General features: G+C 49.3%; 1 protein-coding gene across 1 annotated transcript in view; it reads right to left on the bottom strand.

Moving 5' to 3' along the window:
* Sh3bp5 (SH3 domain binding protein 5) overlaps positions 1-26,108 on the bottom strand; it is a 75,678-nt gene extending 49,570 nt beyond the window's left edge. The window contains exons 1-3 of the mRNA XM_051141572.1: positions 25,840-26,108; positions 23,876-23,938; positions 75-203 (exon numbers count right to left, since the gene is read on the bottom strand). Coding sequence (XP_050997529.1) covers positions 75-203; positions 23,876-23,938; positions 25,840-25,986 — 339 coding nt within the window. The 5' untranslated portion in view covers positions 25,987-26,108. The remainder of the gene's footprint in view (positions 1-74; positions 204-23,875; positions 23,939-25,839) is intronic.
* Between the last annotated feature and the right edge of the window lie 1,316 nt (positions 26,109-27,424).

Consider the following 27,424-nt stretch of genomic DNA (forward strand, 5'->3'; position numbering starts at 1 on the left):
GTAGGAACGGAAACCAAAGTTGACCCACAGATGCACTTGGGTGGGTGGGGGGGACAGTGGATGGACCATCTCACCTGCCTTGCCACCCTGCGGGCCTCCCAGTAGGGCTTCGAGTCCTCCACGGCCTTGCCGATTTTCTTCACCAGTTCGTCCAGTTTCACCGTCGCCTCAACCAGGACAGATCGGAATTTCTGGCGTGCGTCCTGCAGCCGAAGGAGGGGAAGATGGAGAAATTATCAACCGGGCTCCAGAAGGAAGCTGCAAACCTCTGCTGCATCTGACCAGAAGCACCTGAGAGGGATCTGCTCATCACTGGGACCGTGAACCACATTACAAGCCAGTGCCAGGGTTGGCACTGCCGAAAACCTGTTGGCCGTGGTAAGAAGGCCACCACACTGCCAGAATCCACATCGTCCAACCAATGGCCACCAGCTACATGAGAGCTTCAGGCTGGTCACATGACTGGGAAGGAAACACATTTGCAACTTACTTTAGCTACACTTACGTGTTAAGTTTCCCAGCTGTTCATTCATTCCCTTATAGTCTTGCTGTGGTTTTGAACTCTCAATCTTCCTGCCTCCACCTCCCTCGTGCTGAGACCTAACAGGCATTCACCACCACACTCTGTAATTTGCTTGTAAAAAGTGTGTCCAGTGGTACTACATTAGGAAGTCCTGTGTGTGTTAAAGCCTTCTCTGTCCTCTGGGGAAGAGCTCTCAGTTAGGTGCCTTTGGTGACTGCAGCTCCTATCACTGCACCGTACCTCACACTCCCACAAGGCCCTAAGCCATGGGACTCAGAAATGGTAAACACTGAATGCCAGCTTAGTGTCCGCAGAACCCTGACCTCAGGGCACTTCCAGGCTTCCAGAACCGGCGTTCTGTTCCATCTGGGGATGCGCTGTGGAACTCAGCAACAGAGACCCTCGCTACACTAGCTGCTGCAGAGGAGACTTCTAGAAACCCTTCGAAGGAGTAGGTAGGAAACAGTGGTTGGGAGAGCTGATCCCAAAAAGAATATAACAGCTTCCCTGGGCTGAGACGAGGAAGGGAAGGGCAATGTTTGCAGGCTTCTAAGGGAGCCAGATGTCTGCAATGCGGAAAGGGCCTTCCTTACAATTCACCTGAAAAATCTTGTCCTGCACATGTAGGTCTCGTGTACATGTACATTTACATGTGTATGTGTGTATATGTGGAATTATAGGGTGTCCAGGAGCAGAAGGAGGCTTGGATCAATTCTAATTCACCCCCTTATCACTGAAGGCTGTAGGTTTGTCAATGAGTCTGGTGACACAGCTAGCCGGTCCCAACACAAGGGTGTGGCCTCTGCTGACCTTAGGAGCTCAGGAGCCCAAATCCCACTACTGACACAGGGTTTTACCCCAGTTCTGTGTCATTGTCGTCGGGGGGTGGGGGGTGGGGTGGGGGGGGGGAGGTTGTGTTGTACACAGCTAATTGAAAAGGTCCCTCCTGGAGGAAAACAGGAATTTCCTAAGACTCAGGAAGTCCACAAGCTTTCTTGGTTCAGAAACCATAAGCCCTGCCCCTCAGTTATGTAAGCCCTAAGCAAGGGCTGGCGTCCTCCTGAGGTGCTGTCTGCAAGTTGTTCCTCCAGCTCAGCTCCACATTCTGTGAGTCACTGGCCACACTGGGGTGGGAGATGTAGATGCTGGGGGTTTTGGTTTTGCTTTGGTTGGTTTTATTTTTTGAGACAGGATCCGCTCTGTAGCCCAAGAGGAACTTTAACTCACAACCCTCCCGCCTGGGAGGCCGGGATTTCAAGAAAATGACCTGGTCCTATTTGGGACTTCTCAAGCTGTCACAGGGCTGAGAGTATTTCTGAAGATGCCTTGGGCGGTTTTTTGGGGCCCACGAGCCTTGCTAACATCCTTCCATCACTCTGTACCGAGAACGTGACCATTCTCTTGGGACCCAAGAGACAGGTCTGATCATCACATTTTCCTCCTGACACCTAAGCATCACATGGTCAGCTCCATCCAACCACCACAGATCTATCTACTTATCAAAGTGGTCACAGCCAACAGGGTCATCTTTCCTGACACAAAGTGATGTAGCTCTGAGTTTTGCCAGAAATTGTGGCTACTTGAGTAATAATTTCCCCAGAGCATTGAGGTATGGGAGCCCACAAACCAAAATCTTTCCCATCTGCCCAGCCTAAACAGCTTCAACCCCAGGCCTCGGTTCTCTGGTGGAGCAACTCTGGGCACAGGCGTGGTCAAGTGACTGAGGGTGGCCAATCAGTCATGCCACAGTGGTCGTGGGGAAAGAGGCCAACACATTAGAACTAATGAGACTTCATCTGCAAGATTTTCTGAAACTTAGCAAAAGGAACTTGGCCACTGAAGTGGCTGAAAGAACGGAACGGGAACATGGAGTAGCTCTGAACTGTTCCTTTGGAAGGATGAGAGAGCCAGGCCGGGCATGGTGGGGCACGCCTTTAATCCCAGCACTTGGGAGGCAGGTGCAGTCAGATTGCTATGAGTTCGAGGCTAGCCAAGGCTACACAGAGAAACCCTGTCTCGAAAAACTAAGAGACCGGGGGGGGGGGGGGGGGGGGTGGGGGGAGGGAGAGATATTGGTCTGAGAGAAGGGACCCAGTCGCCCCCACATTCTACTAGTCTTAAGGCACCCCAACCCCTGCCGCCTCCATCCTTGCTTGCTATTAGCTGGAACTGAACTTCTATCAGATGCAATTGAAGCGGACTTTTAAAACTCACAAGACTGAAAATAATAATAATAATTTAATAATAATCTGGGCGTGGTGGCGCAGGCCTATAATCCTAGCACTCTGGAGGCAGAGGCAGGCAGATCACTGTGAGTTTGAGGACAGCCTGGTCTACAAAGTGAGTCCAGGACAGCCAGGGCTACACAGAGAAACCTTATCTCAAAAAATACCAAAAAACAAACCAAAACAATACAAAAACCCCATGAGACTGCAATATACACCTTTAGTTAGTTCTTCTATTAGTGACATCAAAGAGGGTGGGGGAAGAAGGCCAAGGGAAAGCCCATCCCTGGCACCAGACTTAAGTACAGCCGGTCGCTGGTAGGGGAGGGTGCCCACCTCTGGAGCAGAGGCGTTGGGATTTAACTCGACTAGACAGATTTCCTTAAGTGCTCTCTGAGCAGCTAGTGGCCGCAGACATGTGCTTTCTGCTCCATTCCCTAGTTCACAAAGAGACCTCACTATTTCCTTGTCACCTATGTCACAGTCAAATGATCCTCCAAGATGGAGTAGGGCTGTGTCAGGGTTGAGTGCACAGGACGCTGTTTTCCTGGGAAATGACCCATGGAGATGGGTAATTTATAAGAACAAACACCTCCCGAAGATGGGCAGGTCTTTACCTGTCAAAACACAAGAGCCACTGGGCACTGGGTGCACATGCATAGAATTCCAGCACCTGGGAGTTCAAAGCCAGCTTATACCACCCCTCCCCACTACCCCCAAGAAACAAACCATTTACCATCCCAGGGCTGAGATGGCTTGCTATATGGAGCCCGGGCTGACCAGGAACGCACTGTCCTCCAGCCTCTACCTCTAAGTGCTGGCATTACAGGCCTGTGCCACCACACCCAGCAACCCAGCTGACTTAAAAATCTGCACTCCGAGGGAGTTCTAAACTGGTTCTCTCTGTGTGGTGTCTTAGATCGTCAGAGCTTAGGTGACTCATGTGGAGGGTAATTTATTTAAGCAGAGAATCGCTGACAGTGACAATCTCTCTGTTTGAATGTGTCAGTGTGTCAAAAGCAGAGCCCCACATCAGATAAGAGCTCCAGCTAAGCCACCCAGAGCCAGTGTGTCTCAGGAACATGGTGTCTGTATTATATACTGGGGACAAAGCCCTGCTTTCTGTCCAGTCAGTTCACCCACGCCTCGACCACCTTGCTTGGAAACTGGGAATAATGGATGGCTTCACGGAGGTGTCCCCACCCCCATCACCAGTGGCATAAAGACCGGATGTCATCCTTTTAAAAATAACTGTCCTACATATCAGAGGTGGCACGCACTTCAAAGGCTCCTCGGTGATGCTGTTTATAATTACACAACTTTGGTTTAGGGAGAGAGGCCTCACAGGCATGAGCTGAGCTGGGGAATGACCTGTAGGACAGGCTCAGCAGGAACAACAGCCTCAGCAGGTAGACAAGACAACAGGAACCAGGAGACAAGATCTCTTTGAGGCCATGTGGCAGGCGACTGCCACATGCTGGACAGTGAACCTTTCAGTCTGGTGTGTGCTATTCTCCAGGGGTTCCCTCAGCCTGGTCTACAGGATCCACTGGGCAAGGTTATCCCTTCGACCTCTCCTGATTTTGGAACTCATTTTCATAATAAAGTAGGACTCGACTTTTTCCTTCACCCCGCAAAATTATGTATATGATGTGGGTGGGGCATGCATATATGCATGGCTCTCATTTGAGGTCAGAAGATGATGTGTACATGATATGGGCAGGCATGCATGCATGGCTTTCATGTGGAAGTCAGGAGAAAAAATATATATATGATGTGGGGGGACATGCTTGTTATGGCTCTTATGGGAGGTCAGGAGATGACTTTGTGCAGTTGGTTCTCTCCAGGGACCCAATTCACGTCATCAAGCTTGGTGGCAAGTGTCTTTAGTCACTGAACTATCTCACTGGCTGCATTCTTTTGTCTCTTCACCTTCATCCTCTCATGAGTGTCCCCTGGAGTTTTCCAGAGGCCATGTGGCTTGTGGCATCACAAAAAAATAGAATGTAGACAAGAGGCACACATACTTCCGCTGTGATGAGATGTAATTTGGACTCCACTCTCTAAAACTGTGAGGCAAGTAAACTCTCTATAAAGAGGAGAGCAAGCCGGGCATGTTGGTGCACACCTGTAATCCTGACACTGAGGAGGCACAGGCAGGTGGATCTCAGTAAGTTCAAGGCCAGCCTGGTCTATAAAGTGAGTTCCTGGCCAGCCAGGGCCACACAATAAGACCATATCTCAAAACAACAATTACAACAATAAAATCCCTTTAATTTCCAATAGGGCAAATATTGCTGGGACTTTACAAATTCTTTAGGATGCTCAGTGATTACTGATGATTAAAAGTGACCCAAGGCACAAAAGCTTCACGTGTGCTCCAAGATACCACACCATGGCCATCACATACTCTGACTTGCTCTGTAAAGAAACATCTAGAACCAAGAAGATGCCATGACGTTAAGAGACAGCAATTATTCCTTCTTGGAATGCTTTTCCATCTTTCTGACTTCTACTACTGGGCGGGGAGCTCCCTTAGGGAGCACCATATCTTTAGGCTTGCCTTTAGAAAGGTGGGGGCCTGGTACAGAGTCTGCTGGAGAAAGGGACCTGCTGTAATCTGGTGAGCCACACAACATCATCTGAGTGTCACCTTTTCACTTTTCTACACATGTGTTATTTTGTGTGCTATGGTAACACCTCTGCCGCCCTCCCCCCCACACACACACCAGGGCCTCACACATACCAGCAGGTGCTCTACCACCAAGCCGCACCTCCAGCCCGTATTATTATTATTGTTATTATTATTATCTGCTTGCCTGGATTAGGATTTTTATTCTTGTTTCATTTTTGAGACAGGCTGGGATGGCCTCAAACTCATAGCAATTTCCCTGCCTCAGTTTCCCAAGTGATGGAATTACAGGTGTGTGCCACACCCACCTACCTTCTAGTCCAAATTAGGTTTTTAAAGAAGTTTGCTTTTTAAAATTTGCCTTGTGTTGGATGGTTGCTCATAGATAGTCATGAAGCTTCCATTTCAGGTAGGGTGAGGTGAAAACAAGTATCAGTTTAAAAGATAATATGGTGTAAACAGTACAGGCAGAAATGGTACCAACTGTGTTAAGGACAAACTGCCTAGAATGATCGTCACATCACTGCTGGCAAGAACACTCTAGAATCACATTAAAAGGCACCGCTGAAGTTTACTGACCGCTGGCAGGTACCTGAGCTGTTTAAAGTAAGCTCACTGCAAACTGTGTTTTTCCAGAGTGGTCCCATCTAGTCTGGAGAGTACTTGTGAGCAAGCAAGACACACACACACACACACACACACACACACACAAAGCCCTCTGAGCGATGTTTAAAGAAGAGAAGGTTAAGTGCTCCCTGCTGGCTGACAGAACTGCCTGAAGGACTCAGAAGCCGAAGCTATACCTCAGATAGCTAAAGGAACACCTGACACTGTTAGTGCAACACGTTTTAGTTCATTTAAATTATAACTTCACCAACTGTATGTGACTAATGGCTGCCACACAGACAGCACAGTCTTATCCCTAAAGCCTTTACTTTTTCTTTTGGCTACTGCTGCTGTCTGTCAGATGTTTTCCTCAGCCTGTGCCCTACAGCCCTGTGACAAGAGCCGCCAGGATGATCTTCTACCTGAAGAATTCCAGGCAGGGTTTGAAGCTGACTGACTGTGCCAGGGCAGAGCAGTGCCCGGGAAGATAAGCCAGGAAGAGGGAGCGCGGTGTGAAAGCACAGGAGCCAGGAAGAGGCAGGGCCAGGCGGGGGAGCCAGCGTGAGAGCAGCAGAAGCTGGGGCCAACCCTGTACAGTCCACAACACTCCTGGTCACTGTGCTATCCCACTCTGTGTGGTGAAAGAGTCTGACAAGGACGCCTTGGCTAGGACCTCAGAGCCACAGAGGAGATGAACAGGAAATGGGGGGGGGGGGGAAGGAGGTGGAATACAAGGACCCTAAGTAGGGAAAACCTCCAGGTCACTGTACTCACATAGCCCTGTTCCCTCGGTCACATTCTTCAAGCCCTGACTTTGGTAGTGGGGGGCCTGCGAATCCTGGTGGTTTCCTTCTTGAGGACTGTCTCCCACATAACAGGGTTCCCCCAAAGCCATTTTCTTTCCTTTTTAAAGATTTATTTATTTACTTATTTATTTTGTATACGGTGCTCTGCCTGCATGTACACCTGCATGCCAGAAGAGTGCACCAGATCACATTATAGATGGATGTGAGCCACCAGGTAGTTGCTGGGAATTGAACTCAGGACCTCTGGAGGAGCAGTCAGTGCTCCGAGCCATCTCTCCAGCCTCCCAATGCCATTTTCTGATATAAGCCCCTTCCATACAGATGGGAACACTAAGAGCCACGGGAGGGAGGGAAGAGAAGGGAAGAACACAAGTACAGACGAGAGGAAGAGGTGGCAGAGAGGGAGCCTGGGCTCCTGCACGGGACATTCAGTGATGTGGCCATGGAATCTGTCATTTTGAGGACACCTTTGAAGGACGAGAGGCCTGGACGTAACTGTGCGAGGACAACAGGCTTAAACCAAGACCTCTGGGAAATCTGGGGTCTCCTTACCTGGGTGATCCAACAACTCTTCCATCCCTTGGGCCCCAGGAATGACACCTATGACCCTTCAGAACTTTGAGTGGCCAATGGCAAAGCAAAGCGATTGTCTAATACTGGGCAAGTCCCCTGGACAGCTTTGGCGTCCATACCAACCCTTACACGGCCTCACACTGTCCATTCTGGCTCTGAACCAGGAAGAATTGAGGGCACCATGGCTTCTTCCTGCAGGTGCCCCTAAAATTAAAGGGGGGCTGTGGGGAGTTTTAGGCCTCAGTAGAGTCCACCACCACCACCCAGTCCCCATGTGGAAAAGAAGGGCTTTGGTTAACTCTGACTTGACTAGAAAGCGCTTCCACACTAGCAGATGAGTGAGTGCCCGGGCCCCAGGAGACATATCACAGCCTTCCTTTAAACATGGGGCCAGTGTCAAGTTTCCACAGTCAAAATTGGAATGAGAAGAAAGGCTTTTTAAAAGCTTTTCGCTTTAAAATAATTTCAGATTCGGGAAAAGTGAGGGTAAAATGGAGACATGTGAGCATTTGGTATACATGCTTTCTAAAGATAAAATCACTGTCTGATGAGACAGTTCCCTGCACTAACCCTGACTCATTGCTGCTACTCTGACCCGTGACTGGCCGCACTGCATCGGCTGTCTTTCTCAAGTGTGGGGACACACACCTGTAATCCCAGCACCGGGGAGGCTGAGGCAGGAGAAGTGTGGGTTGTAGGCCAGCCCAGATCACACTGAGAAAATGGGGGTGTGGGGGGGGGGGTTGGAGAAAAGCAAGAGAAAACCAGGAGTGAGGGAGAAGAGGCTTTGCCAGGGTTCACATATTCGCTTAGTTCTCTTATCCCGTCCTCCTACAGTCCTTTGATTTCAACTCTTCAATCTTATCTTTCATGGCCTAGAACTGTTTTTAGTAACACGGGACAGTGATTCTGCGGAATGTCCCTCAGTTAGGAAATGGCTCCCTTTCGGTTCACCTTCTGTCATCAATGCCTAAAAACTGTTAGGAAGGAATGTTTCAACACCCATGGCCCACAGCTCCACAGAGGAACAAACAGCAGCTTTTGCGAGCACCCAGTGCAAGGGGCGGTCAGCCAAGTCCCCAAGGAGGGACTAAGAGTGATGGCCACCCTGTGGGCTCAGGCCAGGACACACAGCTGGAGAGACTGACAGGCCCCGTGCCCTTTCAAAGCATCAGCCACACACTCACTCTGGAACCCACGGGCTTCTTTAAGAGGAGGCAGAATTGCTAAAGCCACACAGCGTCACTGAATTCAACCACAAGCAGACGGTTTCCATGTCTGAGCCAAGGGGTTTAACTGTTTCTACTTTGAGACTCGTGCTTAAAAAACAAATCCAGGTCACTCAATTGCAGACGTCCAGCTGATGTGCACATTAACCAGGCAGCGTTTCAGCCACGAGCCAAGTTGTTCCAGATACAAGGTCCACTTCATAAGCAGCTGGGCTTTAGAAGCAGTACAGCAGGCCAAGGCCCAGCCTTCCAAAGCTCTAGGGATCATTTGGTGCTGCCTCTGCCCACAGCGTGCATCCACCCACCACAGCATTCCAGGCCAGCTGGCTGTCACTCCTGCTGACTTCCAGACAGCCCCCCTCCTCACCGCAGCTACCAGTGTGTGTGTGGGGGGGGGGGGTGGGGTGAAGGAGAGCACAGAACACGGGATGCAAAGGGGTCAGTGTCAAAAGTCCACCATTGCCACTTTACAGACAGGCCAGAGGCAGCTGTCAAAGGCCTCTGCCTCTGGGAAGAGAAGAGGTAGGCAGAGGCCACCCGCCTCCAACACCACTACTCGGGCCCTTGTAAAGCTTGTGTCAAGTAATGCGTCAGCGAACTTTAGGTTTTGTCAGATCCTGTGGTACAGGCCTAAAATCTCAGCTACCCGGGAGGCTGAGGCTGAAAGATTGCAAGTTCAAAGCCAGCCTGGTCAACTTACTGAGATCGTTATCTCAAAATAAAAAATATGCAAAGGCTGGGGAAATGGCTCAGTAGTAGAGCCTTGAGTGCACAGGGCCCAAGGCTCAATCCCCTGTATTGTAAACAATTAAAGTTTCAGTCTGTTGTGGCACACACTGACCACAAAGCCCTTGGATTTCACAGTGTCAAGACTACATGTGCTCTGTAATGTAGGAAGCATGTGGCCAGCCTAAAACTGAAATCCACGGCCACAGAATGAGAGCTAGAAAGGACGCCCACCAGTTAACACTGGTGCTCCCATCTCACAGATGAGGATGAGCGTCTGGTGTCACAGCTGCTAGACCAGGGATCTTCTCACTTCACCAGTCTCAACAGGGATCTCAGCAGACGCTCCCATACTCCCAAACATGTACCCCCAAAACCATCAAAGACATCGGCTCCACCTCAGATCCTGCATGTAAGCACTGGCTCTGCCTCCACCAGCTGTGTGACCCGGAGGATGAACTTACCCTCTCTGCATCATCAACATCCTCAAGGGGCTATTACGAGACCATGATCACCTACCAAACACTTGACACACTAAACTTAGCTTACAGGGAGCTCTCACTCAATAGGCTAGTCGGTAAGATAAGGTCAGGACAGGACCCGCCTGGCTCAGCACTACATGGCAAAGCCGATGTCAGTCACTATGTGAGCAGCACCTCATTTAAACATTAACAAACTCTCGCCAGATAGTTTTTTACCTTCTGCATCTGAGATAGAAGGAAATTAAAACTTAGAATAGATAAAACAAACAACTCCAGGCTGAAAAGATGCCATAGAGGGGTAAGAGGCACTCTTCCAGGAGACCCACTTTTGTTTCCCAGGACCCTTGTCACCGTTCACAGTCACCTATAACTCTAACTCTGGAGGATCCGATATCTCCTCCTGGCCTCTAAGGCACTCATGTGTGTACTCCCCCCACACACATATGCTCAGGCATGATTTAAAGTCAAAGGCAGGACATGGTAACACACGCTGGGAATCCCCGTGCTTGGGAGACAGCGGCAGGTGGATGGATCTCTGTGAGTTCTAGGCCAGCCTTGTCTATATAGGAAGTTTCAGGCCAGCCAGGGCTATATAACGAGGCCTTACATCAAAAAATAAAGTAAATCAATCTTGGGGAGAGGGGGAACCCCGCCCATGTTTCCAAGCTGCACAGTGAAGGCAGCTCTCCTGCACAGCAAAATGGTAGCCTCCACCGCACAGCAATGGGGTTTATTTCTACTTGTTTGCCCCATAAAAACTCTCCTAGGTGGTGTCTGACTCCAAGTTTCACAGCATCATTAGAATGTAGTTTCATGAACGAGTCCCAGCTAGGGAAGCAGATCCAGTTTCTAGCAAATGAACTCAGCACTGGGATTTGATTTCTCTGGGACCCAGCAGCCAGCGGGGACTGATGCACAAAGTCAGGAGTGGCCACAGACCTTTGGAAGGCACCCTCCAGCTTAGCGAGCAGAACTCCTGCCCCTTCAAATCTAGGTGGCACTAACTTTTTTTTTCAATGGGCATTGGCTGTAACAACTTAAACTGTATTTGTTTCTGTTTCTGTGTGTATGTGTGTGTGCACAAACACCATGGAATGTGTGCAGAGGTCAGAGAACAACTTATAGGAGCCGGTTCTTTCCTGCCATGTGGGTCCCAGGGGTCCAACTCAAGCATCCTGGCTTATAACAAGTGCCTTTACCACCCTGCAGGCTCATAGAGCACAATTTGGAAGAAATGGCAAAGCAGCAACAAATCCCCTCTGTCAAACTGAGACCCTAGCACCGCTAAAGCCAGCTCCCTTCTCTTCACATGGTTGGCCCACCACAGGTCACTATGAGTACTAAAGCAAAGTCCTTGTTTTGCTGGCTGGTTAAACATTAAAGCGCCTCTCAAAAAATGGTGAAATGTGGCTGCTTCTGAAGTCTGGCCTCAAAAAGGAAGGCAGAGTCATGGCATGTCTGTGACTGCCATGAGTATGGGAGTTTCTAAACATAATCTAGAATTCTTCAGCGCTGCTCCCATTAGGAGGAATGTGACGTTAGGTCTGTCTGGGCTTGGATCAAGAAAATACAGATGTACCACACTGAAAGTTCAAAGGATTAGACAGAAAAAAACCCTGTCAATTTGCCATGCGGTCATCTTGGGACCAGCACTCTGGGAGATGCCACACGTCTTAAGAAAGAGAATCTGAGACCACCATGTTGTGTTTTTAAAAACTATTTATTTATTTGTTTGTTTGTTTGTTTTGAGACAGGATTTCTCTGTGTAGCCTTGACTGTCCTACATTCCGTTTGTAGACCAGGCTGGCCTGGAAGTCAGAGAGATCCACCTGCTTCTGTCTCCCAAATTGCTGGGATTAAAGGCATGTGCCACCCCGCCCCCAAGCTGAGACAACCGTATTAGAAAGGTGCCTGCCAATGCCCTGGTTAAAACCACTAGCTTAACTCCTGGCCAAAGGCCAGCAACCTGAATATGACACTGGGGATGTCATCACGCCCTCAGATGACCACACTTCCAACCACCACCCCACTGCAACTGCAGAAGACTCCTTAAGCAAGGACAGGCCTACCAGGCCTCGCTTCTCCAAATCCTGACCCACAAACCGTGGCCCAAATAAAATGGCTGCTGTCAACTTCAAAGGTGGCAGGTGATCTTAGGCAGAAATGGTAGCCATAAAAGTCAGAAAGAACACCATCACTCATTTCATCTCTTCTCTTTAAATTAAAAAAAAAAAAAAAAAAAAAAGGCAAAAGCCCAGGAAGAGATAGACATTCAACCTGTGGGCTTTAACTCTATGGAAACAGCCTGAGCTCCCTGCCTGATGGCAGCAGAAGGGCGGGGCAAATAAAGTCAAGGGAACCCATCCATCATGCTCTGGCTGACATAGATGCCAGACAATGAGAGCAGGACCCACAAAGTGGGCTTGGCCGTAGTTATAATAAACAGCGGATGTTCCTGTCAATGCCTGCCTGCTAGCAGTTAATTTCAGTCGCTGCAAACATGAGTGTCTCTTAGATAACCCAGCAAAACACAGCAGAGGGAAACTCAGACAAGAATAGAACAAACAAACAACAAAAAAAGAATAGAACAAATATTTTCCATCTTCCTTGAAGGAAACAAAAGGGCTGATTCACCAAGTTCTCAAAGAGTCACTTTGCAAATTTCTGTGACACTCCGTTAAAATCCATTGCGAGGAGGGGGGAGTCCTCTATTCTTACTGCTAGAAACATCCATGGGTAGAATGAGGAAGTCCAGAGAAAAGAGGTGGGGAAAGACAGCTGGGATGCCTGCCAAAGACTGAGGTTGGAGAGATATTTAATATACCCGGCCAAGACACACACAAGCTATGTTAAATGTCCCCACAATAAATGCTAAGAAGGAAAAAAAATCACAGTTCGGTGTTAAAAGGTTATAGTCCATGGGGACCAGAGTGCCATTCTCTCTCCCCTCTCTTCCCCTCCCTCACCTCTGTCACCTAGCTGTCCTGGACTCTTTGTAGACCAGGCTGGCCTTGAACTCACAGAGATCCATCTGCCTCTGCCTCCCTTACTGCTGGGATCACAGGGACCCAGCTAATCTGACCATTCTTAAACCACAGAGACAGTGCTGCATCTGCCTACTGCCACAGCCTGTCTTCTGAAGACCTCAAGAGACAGGGCTGGCAACCTTGGTTAAACCTGGGGACACAGTCACATGGCCGTACAAAGTCAGTTTGTACTACCACAGCTGGCACCTGTGACCCGAGGATGGGCCTCAGCTGAGGATCCAGGAACGCTCTTGTGTGTGTTTATAGCTTTAAAATGAGATGTTCACTTTTTGTTTTCTGCCAATGATACTAATTTCAGGATGAGATGAGTTTGTGTATATTTTAGCCAACGGCTGGACTGTATCATTTGCTATTGTGGCTATACTGAATGAATCTGTGCAAGCCTTAAACCTTTATACAAGACTTGAGCCTACATGTGCCCACAAGTCTTTGTCTCTTTGGAAATGACTCAAATAAGCTGGGCATGGTGCTGCACGCCTGTTACCCCAGCTTTTGGGAGGCAGAGGCAAGGGGATCTTGACCAGTCTGAGGTAGAGTAAGACTTACCTCAAGAGACCAGGTGGGGGCAGGACAAACAAAACACCTACAGTCCTAGCCTGAGCTGTATGCGGCTATTTCCAAAATAGACAGATGGGCGTAGGTATTCAATACTCAAATCCAAGCAGCAATTAAGCTGGACTATCTAAATAGCCGTGCCAGTTGCGGTGTTTTCTATTGCTTTTCACCAGCCACACAAACGAGGGCTTCTTGATTACAGGCAATCCTAAAATACCTTTAAGACATTCTTCATTCTCCCATGAATTACTACAATGAGAGTGCAGTGACGCCGTGACTCACTGAGCAATCTTACTGTCCTAGTTTGCTTTCCGTTGCTGTAGCAACACTATGGCCACCCGCACGGGTGGCACCACAGGCTTGCCCACAGGCCAGTCTGATGGAGGCCATTCCTCCGAGTGACTCCTTCCCAAGTGACTCCGATTTGAGCCAAGTTGACAAAAGCTAACTCAGCATGGTGGGGTTTAGTTACAATTAGGGCAGGAACTATCAGCCCCAAGCTCTTCCCGACAGTGTTGATGATTCTTGAAATTCTTTCCATAGGAATTAACTTCTCTGGCATAGCAATCATCTGTTTATAACAGGTTTCATTTCTTCTCCCAGCCCCCTGCCTACCATGATAAAATTTAGTCATTGTAAATAGTTCCAAAAAGCACCAAGATATTGAAAATAAAGCCACCAGCCTTTTTGGCAGCAGCCATAACCACCGGCAACGTCTGTGTGCGCAGTCTTGCCTTTCGGAGCCATGTTTCTCAAACTAGGCGCTGACAGATTTGTTAAAACTTCATTGTGAGCTGTTATTTCTACAGAACATAATAAAATAAACACAAAGTAAAATGCCACAACAGTGTCAAACTACTAAAAAGGGACTCTCCAAAGTCATCTTTGAGACTGGACGTTATGTAGCTGAGGTCTCCTTGCTCCCTATCCTCCTGCCTAAGTCTACCAGGACTGGGATTGCAGGTGAGGGCTACCATGTCTGGCTCAGAAGACTCATCGCCAATTTCTGCATCTGCTTAGTGCACACTGTTCAGCCCACACTAGAAATACTGTATGTAGACCGTTTTCCTCTCATATGCAGCACGCTTTTACTATATACATCTTACATACACGCTTGATTGGGTTTTTAAAAATATGTATATATGTGTCTGTGAATATATGTTGTTGAGGGGTACTCTCAAAGGCCAGAGGCTGATCGATCGCCTAAAGCTGGAGGTACAGGTGGTTGGTTGTAAGGCAACCAAGGCGGGTGCTGGGAACTCTAGACAAGAGTAGCAAGTTCTCTTAACTGCTGAGCCTTCTCCGCAGCCCCAACATGTACTTTTATTGCCCACTGTTTCCAAAGTATAACGTAGCCATTTGCCCAGGGCCGCAAGTCATCCTTTTCAATACTAAAGGCCACCCTGCCGCTGGGTATAACAGTGCAGAGCTGTGACCCCCAGAGCTTGCATGGTGGAGACAGGAGGATCACGAGTTTGAGAATAGCCTGGGCTACCTAAGACCCTTTCTCCTATCTCCCCTACTCACCAAAAAAGTCACTTTAAAAATGTTAACATAGGCCAGGTGCAGTGGCGCACACACAGGGGGCAGGCTTATCTGAGTCCCAGGGCAGCCAGGGCTACATGGGGATACCCTGTCTCAAATTCTAAGATGTTAACATCTTCGAAGACAGCAGACTACTACACTTCCATGAGCCAACACCTCTATGAGTGGACAGGATTAGGGAAAGGAGAATACCACTTAGATTTTCTCAAGGACAGTGACAACTCTCTCAAGGTCATCCTAAGAACAGTGTGGCACCCAGAGCTGCATGTGAAAAAGAAGATCCTTGGATTCTGTGCTTGACAAGTTGATTTGGTGGCGTTGGTTGTTGAGTGTCTTTGACATAGGTTCTTTCTATTCAGCCCTGACTGGCCTTGAACTCAACTCCCTCTCAGCCACCCAACGGCTGAGATTACAGGCATGATACCTGCACTCGTTTTGTATTTGTTTTGTTAGCTGCGAGACTGAGGCAAAATGGTTGTCATAACATTGTTTTGAGGACTTGATGTTTGACACAGAGCCTGGCACACAGCAGGGGCTCATGTTACTTCTCATTGTTTAAGGGCCCAAGGAAGCCAAAAGAGCCAGAAGACACGTTCTAGAACAGATGTACCACCCCTCCTGTGTGATTCCCCACCAAACTGTAGCCCTCACCTCACCCAAACAATGCGCAGCAGCACTATTACCATCGTTGGAACGAGGAAACCGAGGTCCAGTGCATTATGGGGCCATTTGCTGTTATGCATTTACCTCAGCACGGATGATCAAACTCCTGAGAAGGTGTGCCCAAGGTTCACTCAGGGCAACAAGCTCATTTATGCTAGCTATGCTATTTATTTGTTTTTGAGACAGGCTTCCAGGTAGCCCAGGTAGGCCTAAAACTGGACATATAGCAGAGGACGGCCTTGGTGACCCTGCCTCCTCCTCCCACGCACTAGGATTACAGGCGCGCACCACCACACCCACCAAGCTGTGACCCAGCAGACGGACCCAAGACAAAGCCTTGCTGATCTCATGACTGCAAAGTTCATCTTGCCTAATACTGGCCAGTACAAGCCCTCTCTCTGACCAAGAAAGGTCATGGTAGTACCTAGGAGAGGACAACAGAGCCATCACCAGACCCTGTGGCCAGCCTAGCCTAGATGGACAACTCACTGGGGTCTTTTGTGCACCATCCACTGGACCTCCGCCCTCTGAGCACCCAATAAGCCTCCACTCTGTATGGCCCTCAAAGTAACTTCTTACCCAACATCTCCTTTCACTCCTCAGGTCACCTGAGGACTTGGACAAGAATCACCACCTCCCCACAGTCCCAGATGAGCCTGGGACTTCAAGGTACAAGGACCCTTTAAAGTCATCAGACCTCCCATTTTAACCCCAATCACCCGATGCCAAAGCAGAGGTCTTTCCTCTCTCCAGCAGCTCCCTTCTCTGTGGCTCTGGGGCTTCCTTAACTTACAGCAAAGCATCAGCACAGCTATCTTACAAACAAACTGAGGCTCACACCTCAAATGACTGGCTCAAGGTCCTGTAGCCAGAGTCTGATACTTTGTGGGTTCCTTTTTCTTCCGCCTCTCTCTACCTTTTTAACCCCCTAACCCTAGACAGGAGAGAGAAAGGGATAGAGAGGAAAGGGGAAAGCGTTATCATAAACTACTGCTTCCTGCTGATTAGGGGGGATCAGCTCCTTGGGGCAAGTTTGATCTTCAGTGTTAGGATATGTAATTTCTTCTTCTCATTTCTTTGCCCATAACTACTTGACAAACTGCACCCAACCACCAGCCAGCCAACAACAGCAACCCTGCCTTTTGGGGCCCTACCATTTATATAGCCTCTGAAAAGTTCCCAGAATTCCAAATGTCACACACTTGCAGAAACTATCTGCAGCTGGCAAAACCACTCCCCTGCTAGAGCATGAGGCAAATCATAGTCACCTGCTGTGAAGCAGGCCCATATCCCCACACCTGGGATTAAAACAGAAATCTTATAAGAATATGTTTTTATGTTTTTTTTTAAAGAAACCAAAATTCCAAAATTCTCACTACAAGGTCCCACAGTCAGCAATCAGGGGATATGGGATTCAAAGCCAATCACTTACACGTCAATGACTCCTTTCTCACCTGATCCCAAAGATGGTTAACTTGAGGCAGGGACAGCGCCATTAAGCTACAGGACATGGTGATACAGACCTATAATCACAGCTACCCCAGAGGCTGAGGCAGGAGAACTGTAGGCTTGAGAAGCCTGGCATGGCTACAGAGTGAACTTGAGGCCTGCCTGGGCAACATAGCTTTGTGAAACCCTAACTTTGAAATTAAAAAAAAAAAAAAAAAAAAAGGCTGGGAGATGTAGCTCATAGCCGAACACTAGCTTGGGGCCCTAAGCTTGACACCAGCATCACAAATCACACACGCATGCACACGCAGGACAGCAGCAGACCCCCTGGAGGTTATACAGGGATGCTCACAGGGACCTGTTGTCTATACAACTAGCTGGTCGCTAACATGGCTCGGTAACAGGGGCAGACTTCAATCTAAACCCCTAACTTCAACTACAAACAGGCCCAGCGAGTGGTATTATTGCCTGTTTCTCTAGTTAAGTGCTCAACTGTTCTCAATGTATCCCTGACAAACTGCCCATCTCATCGCGTGCTCCACTGAGAAAAAGGAAAAAACAACACCTTTGACTGACTTAAAGCAAGAGATCCCCATTTCACTGTATCTAGAAAAGGGGCCTGTAAGAGCAGTCAGTTAAGTGAGGGTATATGGACAAGGATGTAACACACAGATCAGCGTCCTCATGAGAAGACAACTATAGGCAGCTGTTTGCTTTCTTCCTGATAAGACAGGGCCAGAAGCAGCCCTGTGCAAGCAAGCTGGGAAGAGATCCCAGTCTCGGACTTCCTGCACTGTGAGAGCACAGGCTTCTGTTGTTGAAGCCAACAACAGAACAAAAACATTGACCTCCTTCCCCAGCAGTCCTCACACACAGGCCATGTCTGTCTTGTCCGCTCTCTGCCTCTGCCACTTTAGACTGTTCTAGAGGTTCTACTCAGATGACCTGAGCTCTTTAGGCCTTAACGTTAATGATTTCCATCTCATCAGAGCCAGCCTCCAGGACCTTCCAAGAGACCTGTGAGGCTCTCTCTCAGAACCTCTCTTGTTCCATCACCTTCCATCCAAGGGATGGGAGACCCTGGGACAGTAGATACATGCCTCCTGTCAACCACAGCCCCTGGTGTCTTGGCCATGACTCCCAGTCTACCCAACTGGACGCATTCAATGTTTCTGTTGCACATGAACTTCAGGGATGGGATGATATTCATTTCAACCGGCTCTCACGTGGAGGTCACAGGTCAGGCTCCGCCCAGCCCGGCTGACCTGCCACCAGGCCTAGGATTTGGTACCTACACTTCAGGACATACGTAGTTGTTGGCTGCTTCCTCTCAGTCAGTTATCACTTCAAATGCTCTCTAGCACGTTCTTGAAAGCACCACGTTGCTTGACAGGACCTTCCTGGCCCCGTGCCCATCATGCCCACATGCACAGAAGGGAAGCCGGTAGGGCGTGGCAGCAATGCCCATTAATAAAGGTATTTATCTCTTCTGACTTGTGCTGATAATCCATTAGGGACAGAAGCCAGGCTGTCTCTAATCCACCCCCTCCTTCCTTTCCTTCCCCCTCTGCTCCCAAGCTCAAAACATGGCTGTTATTTTCGTTCCTGTCTTTTGTTTTCTTAAGTGAAATGTTTGCCTGTTCCTGGAGGAGGAAAAGACAGGATCTGGGTGCAGGCCTTATGCGAGTTGGGGGAACTCCAGCGATTTATTTTTCAAGCTACCTTGCAAGACACTGCTCGTGCTCCTCTGAGAGAAAGGAGAGAAGATAAACATTGCCCAGGCAGGGGCCTGCCTCCCAGCCAAGGGTGGGCGGGCAGAGCCTGCTGCCAACTCCAGTCCCTGGAGCTGAATGGCTAACTTCCGGTGCCCGTGGCGGTCCCCTTCCAGCCCCCTTCAGTCCATTTCACAGCCCTACAACAGCCTCTTTGCAGAACACGCAGGAGAAATGCTGAAAACAGGCTTTTATATAGGCATTCTATACATGTGTGCATATGTATAAACAAATACTTGAAAAGAGAGGGCACAGAAGGCAAAGATGGCTCAGCAGTTAAAGGTGCCTGCTACCAAGTCTGGTGATCTGAGTTCTGACCTAGAACTCTCACAATGGTAGAAGGAGAGACCTGACTCCTCTAAGTTGTCCTCTATGTGCAATCCATGGCACTTACTTACACACACACACACACACACACACACACACACACACACACACACACACCACCCCTCATATAAAAATAATAAATTTTGTTTTGTTTTGTTTTTTGAGACAGGGTCTCTCTATGTAACCTTGGCTGTCCTGGACTCGCTCTGTAGACCAGGCTGGCCTCGAACTCACAGCGATCCTCCTGCCTCTGCCTCCCGGGTGCTGGGATTAAAGGCAATAAAATATTTTTTAAAGGGCCGGGCATGGTGGCACACACCTTTAATCCCAGCAGTGGGGAGGCAGAGGCAGTGGATCTGTGTGTGTTGAGGCCAGCCTGGTCTACAGAGTGAGTTCCAGGACAGAAGCTTTGTTTTGTTTTTGTTTCTTTAATGTTATCCAGGTAGGCGTGGTGGCATCCTCCTGTAATCCCAGCACTTCAGAGACAGAGGAAAGAGCACCAGTGATCTGTTCTGTTCTTTAAGTTTTTAAGGCAATGACTAATGAGCGCCATATACTGCAGTGGTACCTGGTGTGTTGATCGATCCACAGTGTGACAACAGAACAAGTGGGAGAGAAATGAGCCTGAGTTAGGTCAACGTTAGTGAACCAATGTTCTATACGGAATAGGTAGACGTTTGGTTTGATTTTTTTTTAGGGATTGAAACCAGGGTCTACCACTAACCTACCACTGAGATGCAGCCCCAGCTTTGAGACAGAGTCTTAGTTTCTGGGCCAGCCTTGAGCCCTCCCTATAATCTAGGCAGACCTTGCCACCTTCCTGCCTCCGCCTTCTAAGTAGGAGCTGGGAGTAGGTTTGTGGCTCCCTGCCTGGCAGAGTAGGTGTCTCTGATTTTGTTGAGACAGAATCCAGGCTGGCCCTCAACACCTGATCTGCCTCCACCTCTCAAACTCTGGGATTACAGGCTGGGCACAAAGTCAAAATCCCTGCTTCAGCCTTCAAGTGCTACGATTGTAGGCATGAGCTACCATGCTGGCAAGCCATCTTAAGTGGAACCCACTCCTGGCCATACCTCTGTCCAACAACTCAGTGAATGCTAAACTTCTGTTCCAGGGAAAATACAGTTAGGTTCTTTCCAGCCTGCAGTCATCAGCTAGTCAAACACCTAACCTTTGAAATATTTATTTATTTATTTATTTGAGTCAGGGTCATAGCCCATTGCTCTTGAACTCACAGTGATCCACCTGCTTCAAATCTCCAATATGTTTTGATTTTGTATACAGAGCCTCGTGTAGCCCAGGCTGGCCTCAATTCACCGTGTAAATAAGGGTACCTTTGACCTCCTGCTCCTCTGGCCTCTGCCTCCTACATATGCTGGATGACAGCAGGATGCCTGGCTACCCACGTCTTTTGCCATACACCCCGGCCCAACACCCAGTCGCTTGCTCTCTGTGCTGATCTCTGTCCGCAGATGAGGGATCTACAACATGGCATCCTGTAATGGCATATAGAACAGTTATCCGGCTCCCCAGTTCTCAGCTCAACAAAACCGGAAGCTCCTTGAGCAGGTTTTGTCATATTCATCCATGCAGCTCCTGACACAAAGCTGGAGGCCACACGCGTGTACACACACACACACACATTCTTTCACGCACACTCCTGAACTCCAGACTCTAGCGATAGGAGTATGAATTTGATAGGAAACACTTATTTAGCCCTGGGCAGCCCAGGACCACTTACAGCTACGCAGTTCTGAAATCCAGCAGGTCGTAAAGGGACCGTGCTGGAAGGGAAAGCCCCGCACCGACTCTGAAGACGTAGCACACAAACATCTGCGGCTGCCAGGGTTACGGCATAGAGGAAGAGTGCCTCCCTAGCTTGTTCGGGGTCTCAGCACCACTGATGAAACGGTTATGCACAGTGTCACTGTCATCCCATGTGCCCGCCCCCATGCCCCCCTCGGCCCCCAGTACTGGAGACTGAGCCCAGGGCCTCGGCATGTCAGGGAGCCGCACTGCCTGCGCCCAAGTTAATTATTTTGTTACAGTGACTCCCTGTTGAATTTATACTGCTGTGAATACTCTGGGTTAAACAAAACACACTACAATTAATTTCCCCTATGTCTCTTGTAATTTTTAATGTAGCAACTAGGGAGTTTTTAAATTACTTCTGTGGCTTACGAATACCTTTCTCAGTCCTGGTTGTAAGGACACCAGGGGAAGGGCACCCAGCAACACAGCCCGGCCAGGTCACCCTCCTAGATAGGCCCTCCACCTCACTCCGCTCAGCTGTGAGTTCTTGCGTGTCAACTTGACCACATGTGGAATTAACTAAAACCCAAGTGGCTGGGTACACACCTGTGTGGGAGGTTTTTTTTTTTTTTTTTTTTTTTTTTTCTTTCTTTCTTTCTTTCTTTGTTTTGTTTTTTTCTAAATGAAATTATATAAAGTGGGAAGACCCTGCTTTTTAATCCAGATCTTCTGAGGTGAGAAGATCTGGGCCACACCTGCTGCTGGCAGTCCGCATGAAGGACATGGAAGGAGGATGACTCTGGCTTACTTTGCCTGCTTGCTCTCACTCTCCCTAGCAAGGCTGTTGTTCCTTCAGTGGTATCAAAGCCTACTTCTTCAGGACCTCAGCACATGCTGGAGACCAGCTGAGACACCCAGCTTTGTGGACTGAGCAACTACTGGATTCGCAGACCTTCCATTGGTCGACAGCCATTATTGGGCTAGCTGGACTACAGTCTTTAAGCTATGCTAATAAACTCCCTTTCTCTGCCCCTCCGTTCTCAGCGCCTAGCAGGAAACACCTGTCCAGCGGCTTCCTGTGACACACCGACTCTGTGGGATTCAGAAAGCAGGGTTAAACAGAGTCTAACAAATGAACCAGCCCTCAGAAGGCAGGTGCCATGGAGACTGAGTTATGGGGCTACAGGACTAGCTTGTTTCATTACCCAGAATGGTGACCAACTGTGGTTAAGGGAGCTAAAAACGGACAGACAGACAAACCAGGCTAAATCAGCTAAATTAGCCAGGTCACTCCCTTTGCCATCTCCAGTTTTCTGCCTCAAGGGTTCCTGATTATCTTCCTTCCTTCCAGTTTTTTCCATGAGACACGGGTCATTTGCTTCAAGCTTGCTTGTGGCTATGTGACCTTCAACCTTTGATCATCCTGCCTCTGTCCCATCCCCCCGGGGGAGGGGGTTGTTGCAGGAATGTACAGCACACATCCTAGCCAGCTGTCCCTGATTTCTGCTCACCCCTAGCCTCACAAGCCTGTCAGAATGCTCGTTGTAGCACGCATCGGGCCTAGGGCTTCATTCCAACACTGCAAACATAAACAAGGCAAAGTTTTTGCTAAAAAACAAAACCCAAATTCTTTCCAAATTGTCTCGGTACATTTGGGGTGCAGAAACGAAAGGGTTTGGAGTAGCTGGGCATAGGAGCGCAGGCCGGTACCTAGAGATGAATCCAGAGTTCGGAGCCCCCCACCCCACCCCCCACTGCACACTGAATGTTGAAGTCAGCCGAGAGGAGCTGAGAACGTTTAAAACAAACAAAAGCAGCTCGGTGGGCAACGCATGGCTTCCATAGGCAACCGCCCAGCTCTGCGCTGTTGTGACAAGACCAGACAAAACCTTTGGGGAAACCTTTGGCTTGTGTTAATGCCCTTTAAAAATGGTAGGGATGGTTGGTTTGTTTAATGCATTAGAAATGTGACATTCTGAGAGTTATTCAATTGCCCAACTTTACAATTAAGTTCTCCAATTCCTTAAATATGTTCAAATGGGAGTTGTGGTAGATAAGTCTTCACACAGCCCAGAGCAACACTGCCACAGGCGGATCTGTGCTCTCCAAGGCTGCGTGCTAACAGAAAGTGAACTCCAGCAAAGTCTTTTTGTGTCCCTCCACACCCTGCTGAGGGATTGATGGTCTCTGCTTTCTCCTCGGGGCCCTTCTTGCTCTTTCTACTGTAGAAATAGGTTCTTGCCACAGCTCCCAGTGGTCCCTCAGGCCTGACAGTCACTCACGGGGCATGCTCCCCTTTGGCTCATCACCCCAACCACTACTACAAACTGGAAGAACCTCAATTTGTTTACAGGAAGGTTGGAACATTCTCAAATTCAAATCAGGATCTTATCTCCCAAGTTTTCTTCCCAGCAGGAAAGCCCGTCCCGGCACAAAACAGCTTTTGTAACCATTACAATAATTATATTATTTTTTTTAAAAAGATAATTATATTCTATACCAGCAGACAATAAAGAAATGAGCACAGAAGTGGAAAGAGGGGTAAATTATTAGGATGGGAAAGTAAGCTATCTGGCTTGGGTCTGAGGATAACTTAACAGTTCCAAGCAGGAATGGAAGGAGCCATTGACCAGATGTAAAACTCATTACAGAGTTCAGCTAAAATCGCAAGTCTTTTGGCTTTTCCGCAGACACAGGGATATTTGGGGCTCAAGCCTCGTTTTATAGCCTGCCCGGCCCTTGATTCTGGCCCCAGTGGAACCTTCATAATGAAAAACAGCACATGAAATTGGATCCACAAGCACCCGCCCACAGCCTGGACTCTGGTGTGTTTTACTGTCAGGCACACGCAGTTGCTCAACATCCATGCAGGGGCCTCCTGCTATTAAAACACAATTAACCAGCCCAGTGTCAAAGGGGACTGACACTCTTTCACCCAAGAACAGGGCCCCGGTGCTCGGTACCTCCAATTCAGTCTCCCGTCGGTTGATATCATCCGTGGATTGGTTTAACTTCTCCAGTTCTCCCTAGTGAAGAGAGATAGAGAGAGATTTGAAGGGCACGCCTTTTGTTTCCAGTGTAACTTAGTCTACAACTGGAAAATGATCCCTGAAAGATCAAAGTCAGTTTGTTCTTATAACAGTTGAGGCTAGGCTAGAAGACAGAGCTTTTAGCATTTCTAAAACCTTTTGTTGGCTGTGTCCTTTCTGACAACATCTTTAAGGTCCTATGGATTTATTTTTCCCTGAAAGGTCATTTCCTTGACACCTCAACCTCCAAGCCCAGATGAACTCACCTGTTACTAACAGTAACATAACCCAGTCAAAACGGCTTTAGAGAAGATCTTTGCAAGGAAATCAACACAGGAAAATAAGGCCAAGGCAAATCACAAAGCCGATGCAGACAGGCCAAAGACAGACTTCTAGCATTAACTCACCAGTGGGTATCTCCCTAACTGTACTAGTCACCTTGCTTAATGGGTGCTATTGGTTAGGCTAGCTTTAATCCTACTCACTCTTTTTTCTTTCTTTCTTTCTTTTCTTTTTTCTTTTTTTTTTTTTTTTTGGTTTTTGGTTTTTGGTTTTTGGTTTTTGGTTTTTCGAGACAGGGTTTCTCTGTGTATCCTTGGCCATCCTGGACTCACTTTGTAGACCAGGCTGGCCTCGAACTCACAGCGATCCGCCTGCCTCTGCCTCCCGAGTGCTGGGATTAAAGGCGTGCGCCACCACGCCCGGCTTCCTACTCACTCTTTTAAGCATTTGCACCCTAACATTTTGTAAGTAGTAGCCAACGTGAAGTTAACTCATCTTTACTTCGTGAACAAAGGGTCTTGCTAACAAAATCCCATGCCAAAACGACGAGATTCCATAGTCCAAACCGTGGTCTGGGTTAACAGATCTGGCTAATGAAGCTTTCTCACTGATCTTAAGCATGATAATTTGACAAATCAATTAATTTAAGACATAACCAGTGAATTAAAATCAAGCTTTTCCTTTTTAATTTGTGCACTTAAAACCAATTACGGATCCAGGAATTGCAAGGCATGCTTAATAGCAGATTTTAAAAATGATTTATGGAAAGGGTACACAAGCGGGTCATGGGAAGGAATTTGCTGTGTTTTGTGCTTCGGAGGGTGAAGAGGTTAAGCTGTCACTCTCGAATCTCGCTTGGAAATTGTTTTTTAACCATCTCTCCTGGAAATGGAGGTACAGAAAGCCAGGCTTTCTCTGCTTTCTCTGCCTCCACGCGTCAGCTTTGCGCATCAGCTGTCTCTGGTTGGTGTTCACACCGACCTCACAAGGAAAAGCAGGGTCTTAAACAGTTGCCAAGTGCAACACTGTGCCAAAGGTGGCAGCGATGCCCTCCGTGTGTTGACAATGAACCAAAAGAGGAAGGCAGCCTAGACCAGGCACCTCCTCCAGGTGAGGGCTCTCGAGGCTCCCCGCACCGGTGCAACCCACGCCGCAGGGGCAGGCGACAATCACCTGGCCCGGTTCGCCCACCACGGTGTCTGCGTCCACGTCCACGCGGCCCGGGTAACGCTGCTCCGAAGCCCGGGGGCTACGCAGTGCTCCGGGCGCGGAGAGCCGCGCCAAGGTACCCCGACTCCGCTCAGGGACCCCCGCCCCCTTTTTCCTTTGTTGCAATCCGCCTGAACCACTGGTCGCGTGGCAGGGACCCTGGGGTTGGGCCCAGGGTCTGCAGGGATCCTCGCAATAATTAGGCCGCGTCTACGCGGGCACCGCATCCTTAGGCAGGGAGACTGTGAAATGGGGTGTCCCAACCCTCGGTGCAGCTCCTGGACTTAAGTGGCCTCCACCCCGCGACCGCGAACACGCAGGGCTTCAAGGCGTGTGTCTGGGTAGACGCCGACTTCCTCGGCAGCCCCGGCGGGGTTGAGCTGCGGGCTCCTCTCAACGCGTCCTACCTGGATCCGGGGGTCCACCTCTTCCTCCTCCTCCAGGCCCTGCTCCATCCTCTCTTCTTCCTCCTCCTCCTTCTCCTCCACTTCCCGGGCGGGCGGCTGGAGCTCTGCCGGCTCCTCCGGGCGGCTCCGCTTCAGCGCCGTGTCCATGCGGGCAGCTGAACGCTCCGCAGCTGGGTCGCAAAGTGCGCGTTGGGATCTGAGCTCGCGGAGGGCCGCCTCGCCGCAGCCGGGTAGGTCTGGGCGCGCAGAGCTGCCACCCCGGTGCGCCGCCGGCGGGTGCGGAGCGGCGGAGGAAGTGGGCGCGGCCGCCCCCTGTCTACCGCGGCCCGCAGCGCACCGCGCCCGCTTCGCCCAGGCAGCCTGATAGCCTGCTCGTCACCCGACGCTCTGTCACAAAAAGTCCAGTGCTCTGGAGTCCCTGCCATGACCACTAGGAGAGGCGCTGCCGTGGGCCGCTTCCCTTAAGCTAGCTTCCTCCTGCCTCCAGTGAAGCCAATCAAAGCACGGTAGGGAAAGTTCAGGTGATTTCCATTCTCCGAAGCTACCCTTGGAAACGAAGGTAGGATTGTTTCGGAGGTCAACGTTGAGAATTGCATCTACTTGGTTCCCCAGAAAAGGGAACTAACTCTATCTACACTAATCTCATTTGTACAGTGGGTACAAAAGATAGCTAGCCTCCAGCCACCGAGCGGACCTCCAAAGTGCCCAGCAAGCAAAGGCAGCATCTCTTAGGGTTTACCTGGATATCCAGAAAGCACCAAGAGTCCATGGAGCTGGCAGATCTCGTGGATTGGGACGGCTTTTTAGAGAGATTGCAATGCCTGCTCATAGGTATACTTGGCCAGTGTAGGAACCATGTGGTTTCCTGCCCAACATCACCGAGCAAGGAACCAGAGCTTGCCTAAGTGAACCGAGCATCATAAAAGGGCTAACAGTGCAAAGGTGTCCCTGTGTGGTCACAGGTGCCAGGGCCACTGTGAGGTCAGGGAGTACCTGGTCCCATGCCCTGAGCTAAGTGGACACTTTGTAGACAGAAGCTATGGCCTATCACGTGGAGTCTGGAAGACAGCTTTGCTTGAGAAACGAGTTCTTAGGACCCTGTGTTCAAATCTACGTTAGAAAAGTTGCTGGTGGTGCTTGTTTTCCCAAAAGCAAAGCAAAGGTGTTACTATTGAGCAAGGTCCGCCGCCTGTCTGATGGAGATGCCGCAGGTGTGTTGTGGCCTAGGTTCAGGTGTAAAGAGACCACACCTGTTCGTTGCTGGTACCTTACCGGCAGTTCTGGGAGAAATGATATGAAGTTCTTTGCTAAAGATACAGTGGCTTTTGGCTAAAGGGTCAGACCTGCTGGGTAGTCTCCCCTCTGGGTCTCCCTGGTTAGGTTGGGTTCCGCCAGGTTGTGTTTCCTTCGGCAGGCTCTGAGGAAGAAAGACCTCCAAATCCATTCAGTGTTGGCTAACTCTTCAGTTCTGAGGATCCCGCTTCCTTGCTGACGTTAGCAACTTTTCTAACGTAGCTTTGAACGCAGGGTCCTGAGAACTCAGTTCTCAAGGCCAGGCATAACTCTAGGGACTGGCTACCCTCTT

This window comes from Acomys russatus, chromosome 3, assembly GCF_903995435.1.
Source record: "Acomys russatus chromosome 3, mAcoRus1.1, whole genome shotgun sequence".
Taxonomy (NCBI): Eukaryota; Metazoa; Chordata; class Mammalia; order Rodentia; family Muridae; genus Acomys; species Acomys russatus.